At 46.6% G+C, this 18700-nt stretch overlaps 1 protein-coding gene across 4 annotated transcripts in view; it reads left to right on the plus strand.

The window, feature by feature from the left end:
- Positions 1-18310, plus strand: part of DUSP16 (dual specificity phosphatase 16) — a 38612-nt gene extending 20302 nt beyond the window's left edge. For 2 of the 4 annotated variants that reach the window (XM_066591000.1, XM_066590999.1), the window contains exons 2-7: positions 10194-10591; positions 12888-13032; positions 13197-13360; positions 13453-13612; positions 13716-13839; positions 15234-18310. In XM_066591000.1, the coding sequence (XP_066447097.1) occupies positions 10361-10591; positions 12888-13032; positions 13197-13360; positions 13453-13612; positions 13716-13839; positions 15234-16308 (1899 nt within the window). In that variant the 5' untranslated portion in view covers positions 10194-10360 and the 3' untranslated portion in view covers positions 16309-18310. Of the gene's footprint in view, positions 1-2848; positions 3182-10193; positions 10592-12887; positions 13033-13196; positions 13361-13452; positions 13613-13715; positions 13840-15233 lie in introns of those variants that run through there. The other 2 variants (XM_066590998.1, XM_066591001.1) reach the window with 2 other exon arrangements.
- The last annotated feature ends 390 nt before the right edge of the window (positions 18311-18700 follow it).

The raw sequence follows: 18700 nt of genomic DNA on the forward strand, positions 1-18700 counted from the left end.
GAACCTGCACTCCTCTGATCATGCAGATAATACACTGTAATACTTCTGTACTGCAGTGTCTTATATTTCTTTTTGGCAGAAGCAGCCATGCTAGCCCCTTCCATCACTGCTATACTGATTACCATGGCAACAAATCAGCCTTCCGTGATGGATAGCAAAAGGGGCAGCATGTAAAGGGTTGAGGGCCTGGATCGGAGTTCTCTCTGATCTTGCCTGTCAGTTACAGGTGCTGCCTGCTATGAGTCGCGCAGATTCAGCTACTGAGCCCTCCCTATCTATCTGCTGTACATATACTGGATTTCGACAAAATCGTTTCTCTCCCAAGACGTACATGTACAGGAAGGGTTAAAAGAGTTAATGGGGCAAAATGTATCCAAGTAAGAATGAAATTCTGCAACTTTAAGATGAGGAAGAGTCCCAGGGGGACCTTTAACGTGGGACAGATTAGACCGCACTGCAAGCCGCGATAAATTCTACACCAAAATCCACAGTTAGACCTGTGAATTTTAGTGTGGAATTCCTCAGTTGCGGATTTGGCTGCGTCTTGCGCCGGAATTCTAATCTGTGCGAAAGGTCCCTTACAGAGTGGAGAATTTTGTCCCAAGCATTAGATGATTTCTCCACCTTGAAGAACACTGGTAACTACACTATATCATGTTATTACACTTCATCAGTGATTACACTACATTATTGCACCCCATGATTACACCACATTATTGCACCTCATCAGTGATTACACCACATTATTACACTCTATCGGTGGTTACATCCTAGTCTGAGCATCTAATTGGACCCCATCATGTAATGTCTACTGGCGCCAGCCTCCTGATGAACCAGGGTTCTCCTAGGGAAATGCCTCAAGCCACTACCAGCAGTCTGTGTGCCTATAGCAATAGACAATTCCAAATATAGATCCTCAGCCTTCGAGCTTATTCACACGAGCGTATATCGGCCCCATTCTCATGGCCAGCTGATATACGCAACCATCTGATGCACTGGATCCCAATGCATTAGTTCAGATGGCGGATTTTTGGGTGCATAAAGATGGTCTGTCATAAAAGGTGCCCTTCAGAAGGAACTAGGGACCTGCCAGTATCTGATCATTGGTCATTAGAAGGAACTGGCAGTCACCCCTGACTGGGCATGCAGAGTACTGACTGTATAGATGAGTCGTCAGTAGATGCTGAGTCATCAGAAGGAACTACGAGCCGTCAGAATCATTTGTAAATTTTGGCTGGCAATTATCGTTCCAAGATTATTTTTGATCTAGAGTTGAGTAACAATCCTTAGTTTTCACCTTTCTGGTTTGGGAGCGCTTTTTGTAACTTTTCTTAAAGGAGACAGTCAAACCTTATTACTGGTCAGAATGGATGTTTGGGCTGAAGGGGATTGTTCCCTTATTGGAAGCACGGGGATGTTATCTCTTTGTGGAGCAACATAAAATATATCGTGGACTTCAGCCTGTGTGTGGTTTGTGTACACCCTGCTGTATGGGTCTTGTTTGTCCTCTAGCCTAAATTCTATACCGTATTAATAAAGCTATTGTTTTAGGGAGTTTCTCTGTGAAGGACAACCATTAATGAAAACAAAGGTTTGGTACGGTGTTAGCCAGTAGAGCAAAATGTGATTGTTCCCAGCAAGAGAAACCACGTGGTCTTGTAGATATGATAGCTTTTAATGGCTAACAAAAACACATGATGTAATAGCGTGCTTGCGAACCTCTCGGGCTCTTCGTCAGGCTAAAAATGGAATAGATCTGAAGAGGCATGAATATTTAAACACACTTATAACAACATACTTATGACAAGGCACAGATATGGATGTGATTGGTTTGCAAGGAATTCTGCAACAGGAAAAAAAAAAAAACTTTTTTTTTATCCAGGCACTGATAAAGTGAAAGCTTTATTGTCGTTGAATTACTGTTGGGGAGGGGGGGCAGCCAAATAGTGTAGAGTTATCCTCTTCTTTATTAAGCAATCATAAAAACGTAGGGTAACACATTTTGGTGTTTTTTCAAGCACCTTTTTCAAGCCATACAGTCATACATAGGTTCTGTGTATAAATAAACATAGCGTTTTGGAGGAATATTGCTGTGATGTCACGGGAAGAGGTGTTTAACTGGGTGCTGTCAGCGTAGAGATGGTATTGGAGGCCAAATCTGATGGTTTGTCCAATAGGGGCTGTGTGGATGGAGAAGAGGTGGAGGCCAAGGACCGAGCCCTGGGGGACCCCAGCAGCAAGGGGAAAGGAGCGGAGGGGGTCGAGGACTGAGCCCTGGGGGACCCCAGCAGCAAGGGGAAAGGAGCGGAGGGGGCTGAGGACTGAGCCCCAGGGGACCCGAACAGCAAGGGGATGAGGTGAGGAGGGGGCAGAGGACCAAGCACTGGGGGACCCCAATAGCAATGGGAAAAGGAGGGGAGGTAGAACCTGCAAACGAGACGCTGAATGAGTAGACAGATAGGTAGGAGGAGAACCAGGAGAGAGCAATGTCCTTTAGGGTGCGTTCACACGAACGTATATCGGCTCGGTTTTCACGCCGAGCCGATATACGTTGTCCTCGGGTGCAGGGGGGGAGGATAGAAGAGCCAGGGCCAGGAACTGAGGCTCCCGCCCCCTCTCCGCCCCTCTGCACTATTTGCAATGGGGAGAGGCGGGACGGGGGCGAGGCTAATTCCCGGAACTTAGCCCCGCCCCGTTCCGCCTCCTCTCATTGCAAATAGTGCAGAGGGGCAGAGAGGGGGCGGGAGCTCAGTTCCTGCTCCTGGGCTCTTCCAGCCTCCCCCTTCCCCTGCACATGAGGACAACGTATATCGGCTCGGCGTGAAAACCGAGCCGATATACGTTCGTGTGAATGCACCCTGACCTCCACTCGGCGATCGCACCACATTATTGGTCCCCGTCGGTGATCACACGACCTTATTACCCCCATCTGTGATGACACCACATTATTACCCCGCATCCTTTACTGCAGATCGCCCGCAGCTGCTGGGACTCCCATGCATGACGTCAAATCCCCGCCCAGACGAGTGACGCAATCCGAGGCCACGCCACTATCTCCACCCCCACTTCTGATTGGCTGACGCTTACGTCATGGGGCTCCTCTTCCCGGTGACTTCATCAGCCGCTCTCACCCGTTCCGCTCGGACAGTGACCCGACCCGACCAGGAGGCCCGGACTCGCGGTGAGTACTGCGGCGTGACGTCATCAGCTTGCGTCACTGACACCTGTGACCTAGAGAGCCACCCGAGCGGCGATCCTAGATGCCCAAATACACCCCGGGAGCCCCCTTATATTCCCTGTTAATTCAGCTCTTAAAGGGACATTCCCCCTTCAGTCCGTTCGCCTTATGGTGCGAGCTGCTGCTCTCTGTTATCAGGTAAGACTGTTCTTTTGGCTCCTTTTGGAAACGTTTGCCTCATTCGCCATCTGTCTGTGGTAACTACAACGACTGATGTAGATTTACGCTATAATTTACACCAGCAGAATTGTAGTAAGTCTGTTGGTCTGGAGGAAGCTCCTCCCCTTTGACAAAACCACACCCACTTCTCACCACACTTTCGAAAAGTAGCGAGATCAGTGCGAAATATTATACAGATGTGGCGCACTCCACGACTCATGGGTTTGTTCAGGTGACGGAATCCATGTTGGATTTTCATTCTGTCGTACCTTTCGTCTCTTATCCCTCACCCAACAACCACTAGTAAGAGCCGCAGTCAGGTGATGCAGAAGTAAACCTAGCAACTAACGCAGCGTCTGCGGCTGTCCGGTGAGTGCCGCTCCGTGCGTCACAGTGAGGCAGCCTGAAATCGCTGTGGATCTGCTGCTGATATCGATTCAAAATCTGCACCGACAGATGCAGGTTTTGCTGCGCCTGCAGCGTCTCTGCTCCGTGTGACATAACCTGCCGAGTTCGCAAGTTCTGTTAATGTGCGCTACGATCAGTACTCATGTGGCATATTAACCCATTGTTTCCAGTGCGTTGATTTCCCCCTCACACTTACAATACAAGCTGGAAAAATGGCAGCGTGTCCTCACAGAAAACGTGCCTGTTACTTGGGATGAGCCAGGTAAAATCGCATTGCGCTGACATGTACATGTGAGTGTGACGCAATCTCACAATTCTTCCAACGGGAGTGACTTGCGATTGTTTACGTTTGCAATAATTAATGTGCCGCATGTGATTTTCATGCAAAACGCCTCCCGCTCGCAGTGAAAATTGCGGTTTTAAGATCGATCGTTTCTCAGACCACTATCGCATTCACTTGAATAAATGCACCCTAAATCTCAGGGCGGCCCCTCTAAGGCTGAAGACCCCTTGTGACCTACTACATCGCACAGCTGAAGCTTTGTTACAATGTATCCAGTCTACATAAAGCTTGAGAACTGCAGACTGATGCATTGTAACAAACCCTCCGCGAGAGGAATGGGTTTGCAGTCTACCAATGTTTGACTTGGAAAATTGAAACACATTGGAGGGACGTTTACTAAAGCTCGGCATAGTCTGATCTCTGCGAATGCACGCCCGTTTGTGTATTGTGTGCGTCCCTGCCTCCTCAGTGCGCCAAACAGAAATGTACACAGAGTCCCGACCAGTTTGTGGTGTAAATTATACATAAGTATGTCGGTTCACTCACGACAAGCCCCGCCTACTCTTCAGAAAAGTGGCCGGCCCGTGAGGAAGAAAAGTGTCAACTTCTGTGCAAAAATTTGGGACTTTCCTATCCTGTACATTTAGTTCATAAATGTCCCCCAAACTGTCAAAAGGCTGCAGAATTTTTCATTACATGATGATTACGTACAAGACTGGGCGCTGGTCCTTTAAGGCTACATTGCGGTCGCATCCTATAGCCTAGCACTCAGGCACCGGCCCTTTAATACGCATTGTCGGCAACCATTTGTATCTCCGAGTAGGGAAAATGGAAAAATAACATTGTTTATAAGAAACCCCGAATCGTGCGTTTTGTCACTTTAATCCCTACACGGCCATCAAAACCTTTTTTTTTTTTTTGTAAATTTATTTTTTCTTTTTTCCTTTTCCCCCATGAAGGCCCATCTGCGGTCTCGTTAGAAGCCGGGGAAGTTGTGATTCTTTAGCGCAGTTTGGGAGGCCTATAGATTAGCGCATATCCCTTTTTTTTTCTTTATACTTCCAGCACAGATTCCTTTTTTTAAATTCTCTGAATAGCCTGTTTTTTTTGGTTGTGCAGACTCCTAAGTACTACAGCGTTTAAGTTGTGACATAATGTTTGCGCCAGAAAGCAGTATTCATCCTAAATTGCGCTTTTTTTTTTTTTTTTGGTCCATTTTTTCTTTTATTTTTGCTGTTAGATTTTATTTATAACTTTTTTTTAAAATTTATTTATTTTTTAAACCTGCAAAGTCCTATTCAGATGAGCATGTCTGCTTGTTCGCCTGCAGAAAAACAGACCGGTTGTAGTAAATCTGCATGTCCGTATTCCGTCCATAGACTTTGCATGAGTCTGTCGTTTACTTCTGCAGGTCACCGGTTTTCACGTAATAGGTTTTTGTTAACTTAAACGGGCAGCTGTCGTCCGAGAAATCTGACTGTAATCCGACCGGCTGCGATTATTAAACAAACTGACAGCCCTTGGTTTAGAAAAAACTTTTAAAAAAATCACAGTCCAGCTGTTTTGCAGCGTGTTCTAAGAGTCCGCGGGCGTCATGGCTTTTCTTGCGTGTTTCTTTGAAGTTTTGCAAGCTTGTTTGATATTGTAATTGTGCATCAAAAATGAGGCAAAAGTGAAGCCACTCTCACGCATGTCAGAAAAATTTTTATTGCTTTTTTTTTTTTTTCTTTAAATCAGCGTTTTTGAGCGTGTCACATTATTTGACAGCAATTATGATGGTAATGCGAAAATACAACAGAGCGCTCGAAAATCGCGCCGTTTTTGTGTTTTAAAAAACTCAATGCTTTTGCTCATTGAAATGAATAGGGTACGATTTCAGCGCTGCTAAAACCGCAGTAGATTGTGTTTTTTGACTGCGTTTTGTCAGTTCTGGCATTTCAGCTTGGGTGGTTACATTTATAACTGCTTAAAACACAGTCAAACGCTTTCAAAAACGCATGAAAGCATGGCGTTTTTAAAACGCCTGTGTGAGAGAGGCCAACATGAAACAAAACTGTTTTGCACTGCGTTTTTCATTTGATTGGCTTTCACAGGAGAAGCGTATTGCGATCGCGTCCATCTGATCTAGAAGCCGATTGGCTGAAAACTGCAGTGCAAAACTTTTCTGTGTCACCTCAAGGCGCATGCCGTTTTATGCCTCACTTTTGGTGCACATAAAACTCCATGGAAATGCAATTGAATGCAAATACAAAAGCTATGTGAGATGCAGGCTTGGGGGGGGGGGGGGTTTATGTTAAGCTGGAAATAGCGCAGATTTCAGGCGGCTTTTCGTGTGGTTTGGATGCAGATTTTTCTCTGTGGAATATTCACGTAAAACGTTCCCTTATGGTCTGATTTTCTTAAATGACCGCAAGAGGTTACAGAAAAAAAACTGACCCACACTGATTGTAATGGGTTAACTTTTGCGACTGGAAATCAAACCCATTTGTCTCGGCCTTCTTGTGCGTTCGCACATCTGATCAGTATCTAATATTTATCTTGATTCATCAAATCTAAGTCTGACATTTTGGATTTCTGCCACCGATGCGCAGAGTGAACTGCCGCGGATCCGCCCACGATTTGTCTCTCATTGATATTCAGTGGGGCTCATTCAAATGGGCGTATTTGCGCAACGTTACACACACTTTTTTTTTTTTTTTTTACACGCAGAGTGAAATTGATTTTGATGGGTGTATTTTTCACGCAATTTTCACTTGCATGGTCGCATGTCCTATTTTGGCCTGTATGATGTGTATTCACTGTGCATTTAGTTAACAGACCGTGGTTGCGTGTTTTTTTTTTTTTTCCCTGTGTAAATAAGTATGCAATGATTTCACGGAAGCATAACTGCGAATACGCTGCAGATTCACGGAATGGAATCTGTATAACCTGTGAATGAGCCCTAACACGCAGTTTTTCTTATTTCCATTGCGGATTTATTCCCGCAGCAGCAGTCGCCTGCACTGTGACTTCCCATTGCAGAAGGATGTGGAAACCCCGTCCCCAGAGCGCAGAATGTCACATGAAATAATAATGCAAATTTTGGCTCAACGTCCGTGGTAAAATTTGTGTCAAATTGGACAATTTATGAGTGCATCTCGTTCACAGCGGCGTCCGAAGAAAAGCTCAGTGTGGAAAACCTGTTCTGTATGTCATGTTAAATTGACACGTTCCTTTTTTTTTTTGCGACAAATCTGAAATGTGACTATTGAACGCCACAGAATATGCGCACAACAGGTTTTAAGGGTGCCATCAGTCTTGGGGGTCTTTCTAGACCACCAGTGCCGCTTGCACAGAGCCCCCCACCCCGGTCCTCCCTCTTGTCTTCCAGTGAACTGATCGAAGGATTCTCCTTTGATCACCATGATCAAAGGGTAAAGTCATCGGGATCAGCAGTTCCTCTGAACTCTGCTGCGGCACAGGATACTTCCGTTTAGTAACGCCTCTTTCACACGGCAGATTTTCATCCATGCATTAAAAATGGCTAAATCCTTGCGTGGATTTGCGGCCTGAACCGTCATCACTGCTGCCGGATGGAAGGAGGTGTCGTTCCTGTACGGATAAAATCCTTGGTTTCTGGGAAGGAGATAAAGAAAAAAGTCCCCTTTTGGAAATCTCCACCGGAGGGTGAAGCATTAAAGGGCCAGGTGACATCATGCTACATTCTGATCACAGCTGCGAAGGAGGGAGAGAGATCGCACCCCCAACTGGCGGGCTCACAGTGGCTGATGTCATGGGGAAGCTATGCTACATGAAATGGAGAGAACAGACGAGCCTTGCATACACGAGTGCGCCGCCTTTGCTACCGTAAAACATTGGTGATAATAAAATGATGAAATGTGCCGGATAGATTGGCACAGCCACTGGCGTGGCATGGGATTTGCTACACGCGGTCGTTAGAGGGTTCTTAGTCACTAACACAGGCGCAGCTTCTACTTAATTATTCATAAAACCTTCATCACCGCTCCGCTTGCTGTAAATGAATGGATCAGCTCACCCACTCACAATGGAGGGTTTGTTACAATTGTTTCCAATCCAGACCATACTCCAGGAGCTAAACTGTTACAAAACATCAGCTCCTAAGGCAGGACCAGTCTGGGATGGAGATCTCAGCAAGCAGAGATACCAGAAGACGTTTAAGAGCAGAAACAAATCACGGATAGGTTGTCACTGTTCTTAAAGGGCCGGCACTTGTTTCTGTATAATAAAAATAAATCTCAGCAAGCAGAGATCCTGAAAACGTTGAACAGAAAGACAACGAACTATAACGTTGCAGGCACCAGCCCTTTAAGAGCCTATGTATTCAGGATTGGCGCATGAGGATTTGCTGAGCTATTATGGCTGTTAGTGACTATTCTCGCGATTCTTCCTGGGACGCTCCTCTTGCATTCATGTGAAGACTGCAGCTACTGCGAGACCTCTTGGAGCTGGTGGCATCTTGCTGGGCCCGGGTAGCGGGGCTGAGAGTTTGCTCGGCTGCAGTGCATTGTGGGAGATGTAGTGTTTTCTCTAATCTGATGTACAAAAGCTTCATTCTGAGATCTTTGTTAGTGAGAGTTGTGCCTGCAGCTCTGGATGTGAGTGGAGTATAATGTGGTAAGTGCCACTTCCAAGGCGCAGTGCTCGGGGGTGGGGGGAACTTTCATGTCTTCGTGGGTGCGGTAAGGAGTGTTTTTAGTATCAATCACTAGGTGGTTGGGGCTGCTACCTGCACCCGCGGGTCACTTTATCGAACGCCCTGAAGCCGTCCTCCAAATATCACATTCATTAGATCTGCTTGTGGAAAAGCTGGGTGACTCGTGCGGCAGCAGGAAGGGCAGCAGTCCTGTGTGTGGCTCATGCGCGTCAGTATAATGTGCTGTTCAGGAGAGCTGGGTGATTGTCCGTCACCTCGGGCGTGCCCTGCGCTGCCCTGTGAAATCACTGCTTCTCTTATCTCTAAACAAACTTCATTTAGGTTATGTTCCAAGGCCAAAGATCACATGACTTCATCTGTGCAGCTGCTGATCTCAGCTCTAGACTTTAACCCAAGCTGAGGCTGAAATCCTCAAACTTTACACAGCGGACAAGTCATAATCCGATGTGTCGCTCAGCATCAAAGTACTAACAACCACTTGTCCGTGAGTGACTGAGTTATTACATGCTCCGCTGCGGATCACATGACGGTGACGTCATCACAGGTGCTTCGATGTTTTGACCAACTCCAACAGTCATCACAGGTCCTTCAGCGAGTTACATGTGATCATGTCATTCACTATATTATAAGTAGTGCATTTCGCTACCAGAAACACTGGAACTATAAATAATACTAATAACTAGTTATTATATAAAGAGCGGCGGTGACTTAGCTGAGAATGCCACCTATCCATTCACAAGAGAGCAGTGGTGACATCACTGAGGATGCCACCTATCCATTTACTAGAGAGCAGTGACAACATCACTGAGGATGCCGCCTATCCCTTTGCTAGAGAGCAGTGGCGATATCCCTGAGAATGCTGCCTGAGCATTAACCTGAAACTGAATTCAGCTTTGAATGTGAGCGCCACATGAGATGTGATACACATCTGCTGCAATCTAACGGTCACATTACGGCTGTGGGAGGCTTCTCTGAGGAAACTTTGCTGTCTGTGGTTTAATCTTTTACTTGCGGCTGTTGACCATTAACCGGGTAACATCAGCAATGAACAGGATCAGTCACCCTGCTGGGAACTTAACGAGGAAAGACAATCTATAGAAGGACTGTTGGTGACATCCTGGTACTTCTGTGCGCGGCGGCACTACAGATAATCGGAATTATGTTGTAGATGGCGCCCAGTGCTGACTCTTCTTTCTTGCATGTGTTGTGAGGGTCTTCTCAGTGATGGCCGGGAGCCCCACCATATTTTGAGCTCCCCTGTCCATGAATAGAATGAAATTGAACCAGTAGGAGACTAACTGTATATGCTATTCAGGGGGTGTGCCAAGCTAGGTGACTCCCCCTAGCAGTCTCCTATGGTTGTCTAGTAAAGGCCGTGCTCACTTTTATTAACCATTTACCTGTTTTTGTTTTATTTTTTCCACCCGTAGTACTCGTGGCGTCAGCTGAAGGCAATGATGTCCTAACTAAACCTTGCTGGGTACGTCAGCAGCAGATCCGGAGCCGAAAGCCCTGATGGCGTCCGTTTCATCATGAACCGCTTAAAACCCTGAGCACCTCAGGCAACTGACCCCCCCCCTTCACTCCCGGTGTGGCCATGGCCACCTTGGGCCTGCACTGCCGGCTGCTGACTGTGGACAAGCTGGTGACATGGATGGAGGGCGGCGCTGAAAAGGTGCTTCTGATTGACAGCCGTCCCTTCGTGGATTATAACACCTCCCACATCCTAGACGCCGTCAACATCAACTGCTCCAAATTGATGAAGAGGCGGCTGCAGCAGGACAAAGTGCAGATCACCGAGCTTATCCAACACTCGGCCAAACAGAAGGTGGGATACAGGCCGAAACCCCGCACTACTACTCTCATCCTTTATGCTGCTCTTCTTCTGTGTGTGTATATATGTATGTAGAGGAATAGTGAAGCAAAAGTTTGGACACACCTCTTTAATGCACTAGAAGTCAATACTCTCAGTAGTACACCAGTTAAAGTATTGCGAAGGAGGTTGCATATATATATATTTTTTTTGGGGGGGTGGAGGATTCTTTCATCGGCCATTTTGAACTCTGCCATATTTAATTCAGCTCAGGGTTTTTAATAGGAAGAGGGTCATGTGATGTATTGATCTTGGCTAGAATTTACCCAGAAACTCACTGGAAGTGTCTTTTTCCCTATCTTGTTTCAGAGTTTAGTGAGGATAAAGTTTCACAAAGTGCTTTACATGATGTGTTTCAGGCAGCCACCATTTCACCGGGAGCACACGGTTAAATGCTTAATCCAGCCTTCATAAAGCATTGCAGGTGATACTTCTGCACAGCGCTGAAGGATTCGCCGTTTCAGGTGAACCATATTGTGTATTTTTTTTTTTTTTTTCCCACAAGAGACTTTTAATGGCCCCAGAGATACTTGTAGAGCGCCTACAGAATGGCCGCCCGACGTAACACTTTCGGACTTTTATTTCTGATGCTATTTAAAGTGTGTGTATGCAGAAAATATACACAATATAGTTCACCTGAAACTGCAAATGCTACAGCGCTGTGAAGAAATGTCAACTGCAGTTCTTTACGAAGGCTGAATTAGACGTTTAACCACCAGCGTCTGACGGAATGCTGGACACATGAAGGACCTCACTTAACTCCGAAACAAGTAAAGATAAAACAAAACTGACACCTCTGCTGTGTTTCTGAGTCACTTCTAGCCAGGATTAATGTATCACATGACCCCCTTCAATATGGCAGAGTTCAAAATGGCCACCAAAAAAATCACCACCACCAGAAATTGCCTTCCTCTCTGCAATCGATACTTTCACACAATTGAGAGCACTGTGGAAAAATTGCTGCAGAGTAAGAACGGTTCCAGAAATAGAATTTCCAATCGTTGTCAATTAAAAAAGCAAGGTGACTGAAGAAAAGAGAAATAAAAATCCCATCCATATTTGGTGACTCCTTCACCTTTAGCATCAGTTTTTCTAGCGACACTTGCACACAGGTTTTGGAGGTGCTCAACAGGGATGTTGTTTCAGACATCTTGGAGGCCTAAGCACATATCTTCTGTCGCTGTCTGCTCGCCCCAATCCTTCTGTCATTCATGTAATCCCAGACAGGCTGGATTGATGTGAGATCAGAGCTCTGTGGGGCCGTATCATCACTTCAAGGACTCCTTGTTCTTCCTTATACTGAAGATAGTTCTTAATGACATTTGCTCCAAATTTATTCTAAAGTAGGACAACCACCCCCCAACATCCAGCCAGACGCTTCCCCGATGGTATTGCATGTTGGCTGAGTATCTGCATGGAGTACACTTTTAGTCCTGACCAAATCCTCAACTCCATATGCTGGAATGCAGCCCTAAACTTTTAGGGAGCTTCCACACTGCTGTCTGCAGACACTCATTGTACCACTCTCCACCATGCTTCACTGCTGTCTACAGACACTCATGATTGTACTGCTCTTCACCATGCTTCACTGCTGCCTAAAGACACTCACGATTGTACCGCTCTCCACCATGCTTCAATGCTGCCTGCAGACACGATTGTACCGCTCTCCACCATGCTTCAATGCTGCCTGCAGACACTCATGATTGTATGTTTTTCAGCACCCCAGTTCCCATGTTTTTGTACATAATTGAGTCGGTTGGCCTTGTTTCTGCATCAGCTCTTTGGCCACAATTTTGAAATTCTTCCTTGAAGACCACTCGTACACTGGAATGTAATCCCTGACTGTACAAGTGTCCCTGGAAGACCTGATGCTGAAGGTGAAGGTGTCACACAGAGTACTGATGGGATTTCTCCTTTATTTGGTCAATTAGTTTTCTGTCAATTTACAAAATACAATTAACCCTTCTATTTCTGGAAGCGTTCTTATTCTGCAGCATTTTTTTCCCACAGCTGCCTAAAGCTTTAGCATAATACTGTAATATAATAATATCCAGTGCATATTGTGTATACAATCCTTCCTGTCCTTCTGTATTCCGCACCCCACAGATGTAATTACACAATATTTGAGCGCTGTTTGCACCCAGGGAAGTAGTACTGGGCAGTATATGAACCGATGTAGCAGTGCTGACGTTTTGTATGTTGCACTTCTGCTGTTCATCATTTACCGACCTGCCACCCTTTGCTGTCCCAGCAGGTGGAGCTGAAGTGCCAGGTGCAGCAGGTAGTCGTGTATGATCAGAGCTCGGCGGACGTCACGTTGCTGCCCGGTGACTGCTTCCTCTCCGTGCTGCTTGGGAAGCTAGAGAAGTTGTTCAGCCACGTGCACCTCCTGTCAGGTAAGTGATGTCCGCCCATCTGCTAAACATACTGGACTCCAGACTGATGCATTGTAACAAACCATCGGGGCAGAAGAAATTTTTATGTTGAGCTTTCGGAGGATTGTGTACACCAGACTTGCCGTCCTTGGTTATTCCGTCAACTGCGTCTTGCGCTCTTCCAGGCGGATTCTATGAGTTCTCATCCTACTTCCCTGGCCTGTGTGAAGGGAAGGCGTCCGTCGTCCCCACCTGCATCTCTCAGCCGTGCCTCCCCCTGTCCAACGTCGGCCCCACACGTATCCTGCCTCATCTCTACCTGGGCTGCCAGCGAGACGTGCTCAATAAGGTGAGATGGAATCTTTCACGCCGTCTGATGCACTGCAAACGCTGTAATCTCTGGCGATCTGTCTTCATTATTGCGATTTGCTTCCCTCACAGGAGCTGATGCAGCAGAATGAGATCGGTTTTGTGCTGAATGCCAGCAACACTTGTCCGAAACCCGACTTCATCTGCGACTCACATTTCCTGCGCGTCCCGGTAAACGACAGCTTTTGTGAGAAGATCCTGCCCTGGCTGGACAAGTCCGTGGATTTCATAGGTAAGACCATACCGTAAAGCGCTGCTGACCATGCCCCTACTCTGCGTGACCATCTTTGTTGTTATTTCTTCAGTCTGACTGAACTTTGGGTTTTGTTACATAGAAAAGGCCAATGCGTCTAATGGGCGCGTCCTGGTCCACTGCCTGGCAGGGATCTCGCGATCTGCAACGATTGCCATTGCCTACATCATGAAGAGGATGGACATGAGCCTGGACGAGGCTTACAGGTAACACCCTTACACCAGCAGACCTCTTTGAATGGTAAAAATTTAATTTGGCTTGTGTGCAGGTAACACCAATTATGGCTGCCAAAGGATGCAAAAAAAAAATTGAGCCGTTGTGTAAAATGTGAAGATAAAAAGAATGCAATAATTCCAAAATCTCATCTAACCATATGTTAGCCACAATAGAACATATCGAGTGGGGGGAAGGGACATTGTTCCATTTCATTTTTAAAAAGTTACTTCTTTTGAAGTTCACAGCAGCAACTCATCTCACAAAAGGTGGGCGGGGCCGTGACTACCATTGTGTAGCATCCCCTCTTCTGGGAAGTGAGGAGACCAATTGCTGGGGGTTTGGGAGAGGAATGTTGCCCCTTCTTGTCTGATGTAGGATTCTGGCCGCTCCACAGTCCTCGGTTGTGTTTGCTGGATTTTTCGTTTCATAATGCGGCAAATCTTTTCTATTTGTGAAGATCTGGACTGCAGGCGGCCAGTTCATCACCTGGATTCTTCTGTGAAGCCATGCTGTTGTGAAGGATGCAGTATGAGGTTTACAATTGTTCTGCTGAAATATGCAAGGCCTTTCCTGAAAGAGACTACGTTTGGATGGAGCATATGTTCTACAACCTTTTAGTTATGGCTTGGCATTGATAGTGCCTTTTCAGCAGGGCTTCGTGGTTTCCCCATAGCAAGGAGAGAGCGAGAGTGGTCTCTCTCGGTCTCTCTCTCGGTCTCTCTCTCGGTCTCTCTCTCGGTCTCTCTCTCGGTCTCTCTCTCGGTCTCTCTCTCGGTCTCGATCTCAAGGGATCTCAAGGGATTTCCAGTACCCAATATTGACTACCAGCCTTGTCCGTTGTGCACATGAATTCCTCCAGATGTTCTGAATATCCCTCCATGTACAGTACATAATATCATCAAAAGATTCAAAGTCTTCACAACTTTACATTGAGGAATATCTTTCTGATATTATTCCACAATTTTTAGATGTAGTTTTTCACAAATCTGTGAATCTCTGATCATCCTTGCTTCTGAGAGACTCTGCCTCCCCAATATGCTCTTTCTATACAGTCATGTGACTAGGTAGAAAATTTACCCCTTTTTTTTTTTTTTTTGGGTACCACTTTTTCAGCCATTTGCTAACCCTTTCGTGAGATGTGTTGCTGCCGTCAACTTCTAAAAGAGCTAATTTTTTTAAATTAAATGTTAAAAAAAAAAAGGCCCTCCCCCTCTGATATGTTGTATGTTTTGTTGGGAATAAAATATGGTTAGATTAAATTTCAAAATCATTGCATCCTTTTTTTACCCCTAACATTCATCTACATTTTACACAACGTTCCAACTTTTTTGGAATCTGTGTTGTACATCTGAGACGCCTTCAACACTTTTGTTCATCTCCGCAGGTTCGTTAAGGAGAAAAGACCGACCATCTCCCCGAACTTTAACTTCCTGGGTCAGCTCCTGGACTTTGAGAAGAAGATCAAGAACCAGACTGGCCAGATGACCCCGGTGTGCAAATTGAAGCTACAGCTAGAGCACTGCACCCTCACGGCAGAGGTTCCTCTGCAGCCGGTGAGTCTACCGCTCACTCATCCTACCTCATCCGCGCAGGAGGAAGAGGCGGTTCCGCTCCTGCAGGGCCTCAACTGTCTGCACGTATCGCAGCATGAGAAGCTGGAGGACAGCAATAAGATGAAACGTTCCTTCTCTCTGGACATCAAGTCTGTGTCTTACTGCAGCACAGCCAGTGCACCGTCCAGAACCTCTGCAACGGAGGAGCACACTGAATTCTACAAAACCTCAAGTGGTCTGGAGGGAGGCGGCAGCAAAATGTGTCAGTTCTCCCCAGTGGAGGAGGTATCGGAGCAGACCCCGGAGGCCAGCCCTGACCGAGAACACGCAACTGTGAGGGTCCTGGAGCCGCCCAGTTGTTGCTGGCAAGCAGAAAGCAAAGCACGGCAGCAGATGATGAGCTGCAGCAGCATCCGTTCCTTGGCAGCTCCGCTTTTCCGGAGTGGTAGCATGGAGGACAATCGTAAAAGTAACTTTCTGTTTGGACTGTCCAGCAGCCAACAGCATTTGGCCAAGCCGGCTCTGGGCCTGAAAGACTGGCACTCGGACATTCTGGCGACTCAGCCCTCCTCGCTGACTGGCAGTTGGTACTTTAACCCCGATGGTCCTTCTCACTTCTACTCTGCATCTGCTTTGTATGGAGGTGGAAACCTAATGGCCTTCAGCTGCGGTCAACTGCCTGTGGACCCTTGCTGTGCAGTGCGCAGGAGGCAGAAGCTGAGCGCACGCGGGGACTCTCGCCGCAGCTGGCACGAGGAAAGTCCCTTTGAAAAGCAGTTCAAAAGGCGCAGCTGCCAAATGGAGTTCGGAGACGAACTAGTAGACAGCCGAATCCGGGAGGAGCTGGGTAAAGTTGGCAGCCAAACCAGCTTCTCCGGCAGTATGGAAATCATTGAGGTGTCCTGAGGTGGGCACCGGAGGGGTGAGCGGGCGGTGGAGCCAGTGAGCGGAGCTTCCTGGGTGAATCATTAATATTATTGTCTGTTTTTGTTGTTTCCAAATTGTTTTATTCCCAATCAATCTGAATCGAGGATTTTCAGGATGTTGCATTCAGTTCGCCAGGTAGGCAGCTGCACTGGGCATGCGGTAATAATTGGCGCACATAGGATACTTACAGCTCCAGCGGCCCTGTTGCCAAACAGACTGGCACTTATTTTTCCCCACAGCATTTGGCATAATGTAAGCCCCCTATTCCACCTTTAGTAACCACCAGGGACAAAGAACAACGCTAATCACAGGCTGTAGCATTCACTATTATACATAACTGGGAGACAGATCACCAATCTACAGAAATATATGGAGGGGGTGAAATGATGCGGGCACAGAGTTCAGGGGGTTTAGTTTGTTTTTGGACATTTTGAAAATTTGTTGGCAGAAGGGCAACTTCCAAACTGGCCATGGCGTTGATTCCTGGTTGTAAGGGTGCTTGTGACAATCTATTGTGCCAAAATATAAACGACCTAAACAGCTGAGAATCTTTATTAATCCTCTGTTTGCCTTTTCTGGTGCTGATTCTGAAGGGCATCAGGTTTTATTCTCCAGTCACAACGAGAGCTGCACTACGTCAGCCCCTGCCAACAAAAGGGCGGAGCAAGACTCTATACCATGGGACTTGGTGTTGGAGCCAGGCCTGAAGTAAAGGTGCTAATACTGCTAGACCGGAACTGCATGACTTCTTTTAAGCTTTTCCTGCCTGCACACCTCTGGGGGATTCATAGAAGCAGCTATCAAAATTGTAGCTGCAGCTCTGGAGGTGACTGGAGGATAAGAGGGTGTAATTCAGGATCAGACCAATAAGGCTGCATGATTTTTACAAATCTGTTGCATGGTGTCTGTCCTTCTCCCGCAAAGGATGGGGGTAAAGTTTGTTCCCCCTTATAGTTGGGTGGTTTGTACTTTGTAGCAATTTGAGGCTTTATTCTTCATGTCTGACTCCGCCCCCGCATGTTGCCTGTTATTAAGTTTGTGACATGTGAGCGCTAAGTTTCTCCCAGGTTGTGAATTTACAGCTGGAAATGATACATTATGGGAGAAAAAAACCTTCTCAGGCCAGGTGAGAACTAAAGCGCCTCTTTAAGATTGTCATCATGTGCTCTGGCCTTTTGAAATGATAAAAAATGGGCATGATGGAAGAAGTAGAAGTTAACCCCTTTGTGACCACCAATACACCTCTTTGCTGACCTCACTAATGGGGTTTTAAAACTGCATGTACACTTTTTTTTTTAAGTGGTGCCTCAGCTGACTACTGCCAAGCCATGCTCCTGCCCTAACTGCTAGGAATGGCGAAACTTCAGTTCCTGGCAGATGAACTCCTTACATGCCACAAGCAATAGCAACTGCAGCAGATGACAGGGTAGTGCGATTGCAAGGTACCAATGGATTCCCATGGTAGCCAGATGCCTGACAAGGGACTCCATATCTTCTCTGTAACTGCCTATGAGCAACCCCACCCCCCCAAAGAGTCTAATACACTGCTGTGGAATGCACTACTTAAGTTATGCAGGGTACTAGCCTAGTCATCAGAAGAATTGCATCTTTAAGTCTCCTTGAAGGAGTAAAAAAATTGTCAGTTTAATTTTAGAGGAAAAAATCCCCATAAAAACTTTTTCAAATGGCTAACAAAAAAAAGCACATAATCAGTATTACCGAGTTTGTAACGAACCACACAATGTCAATCTTTTATCGCATAATGAACGCTTTAAAAAATTTTAATTAATTGCAGAGTTGCTATTCTTCTTTTGCTTGCCTCCTAAGAAAAAAGAAGCAAATCAAGCAGTCACCTGTACCGACACACTGTATGTACGCAGAGTGGCGCCGTCAAAGATATACAAATCCCCCCCCCCCCTTGTTGCTACGGCAACGAGTTATGACTCTGAGACAATGAAAATCACTAGGTCCTTAAAGGAGTTGTCCCGCGCCGAAACGGGGTTTGTTTTTTTTTTCAACACCCCCCCCCCCCCCCCCCCCCCCCGTTCGGCGCGAGACAACCCCGATGCAGGGGTTAAAAAAGAACACCGGAGAGCGCTTACCTGAATCCCCGCGCTCCGGTGACTTCTTACTTACCTGCGGAAGATGGCCGCCGGCATCTTCTCCCTCCGTGGACCGCAGCTCTTCTGTGCGGTCCATTGCCGATTCCAGCCTCCTGATTGGCTGGAATCCGCACGTGACGGGGCGGAGCTACACGGAGCCCCATTGAGAAGATAAGACGACCCGGACTCCGCAAGCGCGTCTAATTTGGCCATTAGACGGCGAAAATTAGACGGCAACCATGGAAACGAGGACGCTAGCAACGGAGCAG

The sequence above is a fragment of the Eleutherodactylus coqui genome, chromosome 2, assembly GCF_035609145.1.
Source record: "Eleutherodactylus coqui strain aEleCoq1 chromosome 2, aEleCoq1.hap1, whole genome shotgun sequence".
In the NCBI taxonomy this organism is placed as follows: domain Eukaryota; kingdom Metazoa; phylum Chordata; class Amphibia; order Anura; family Eleutherodactylidae; genus Eleutherodactylus; species Eleutherodactylus coqui.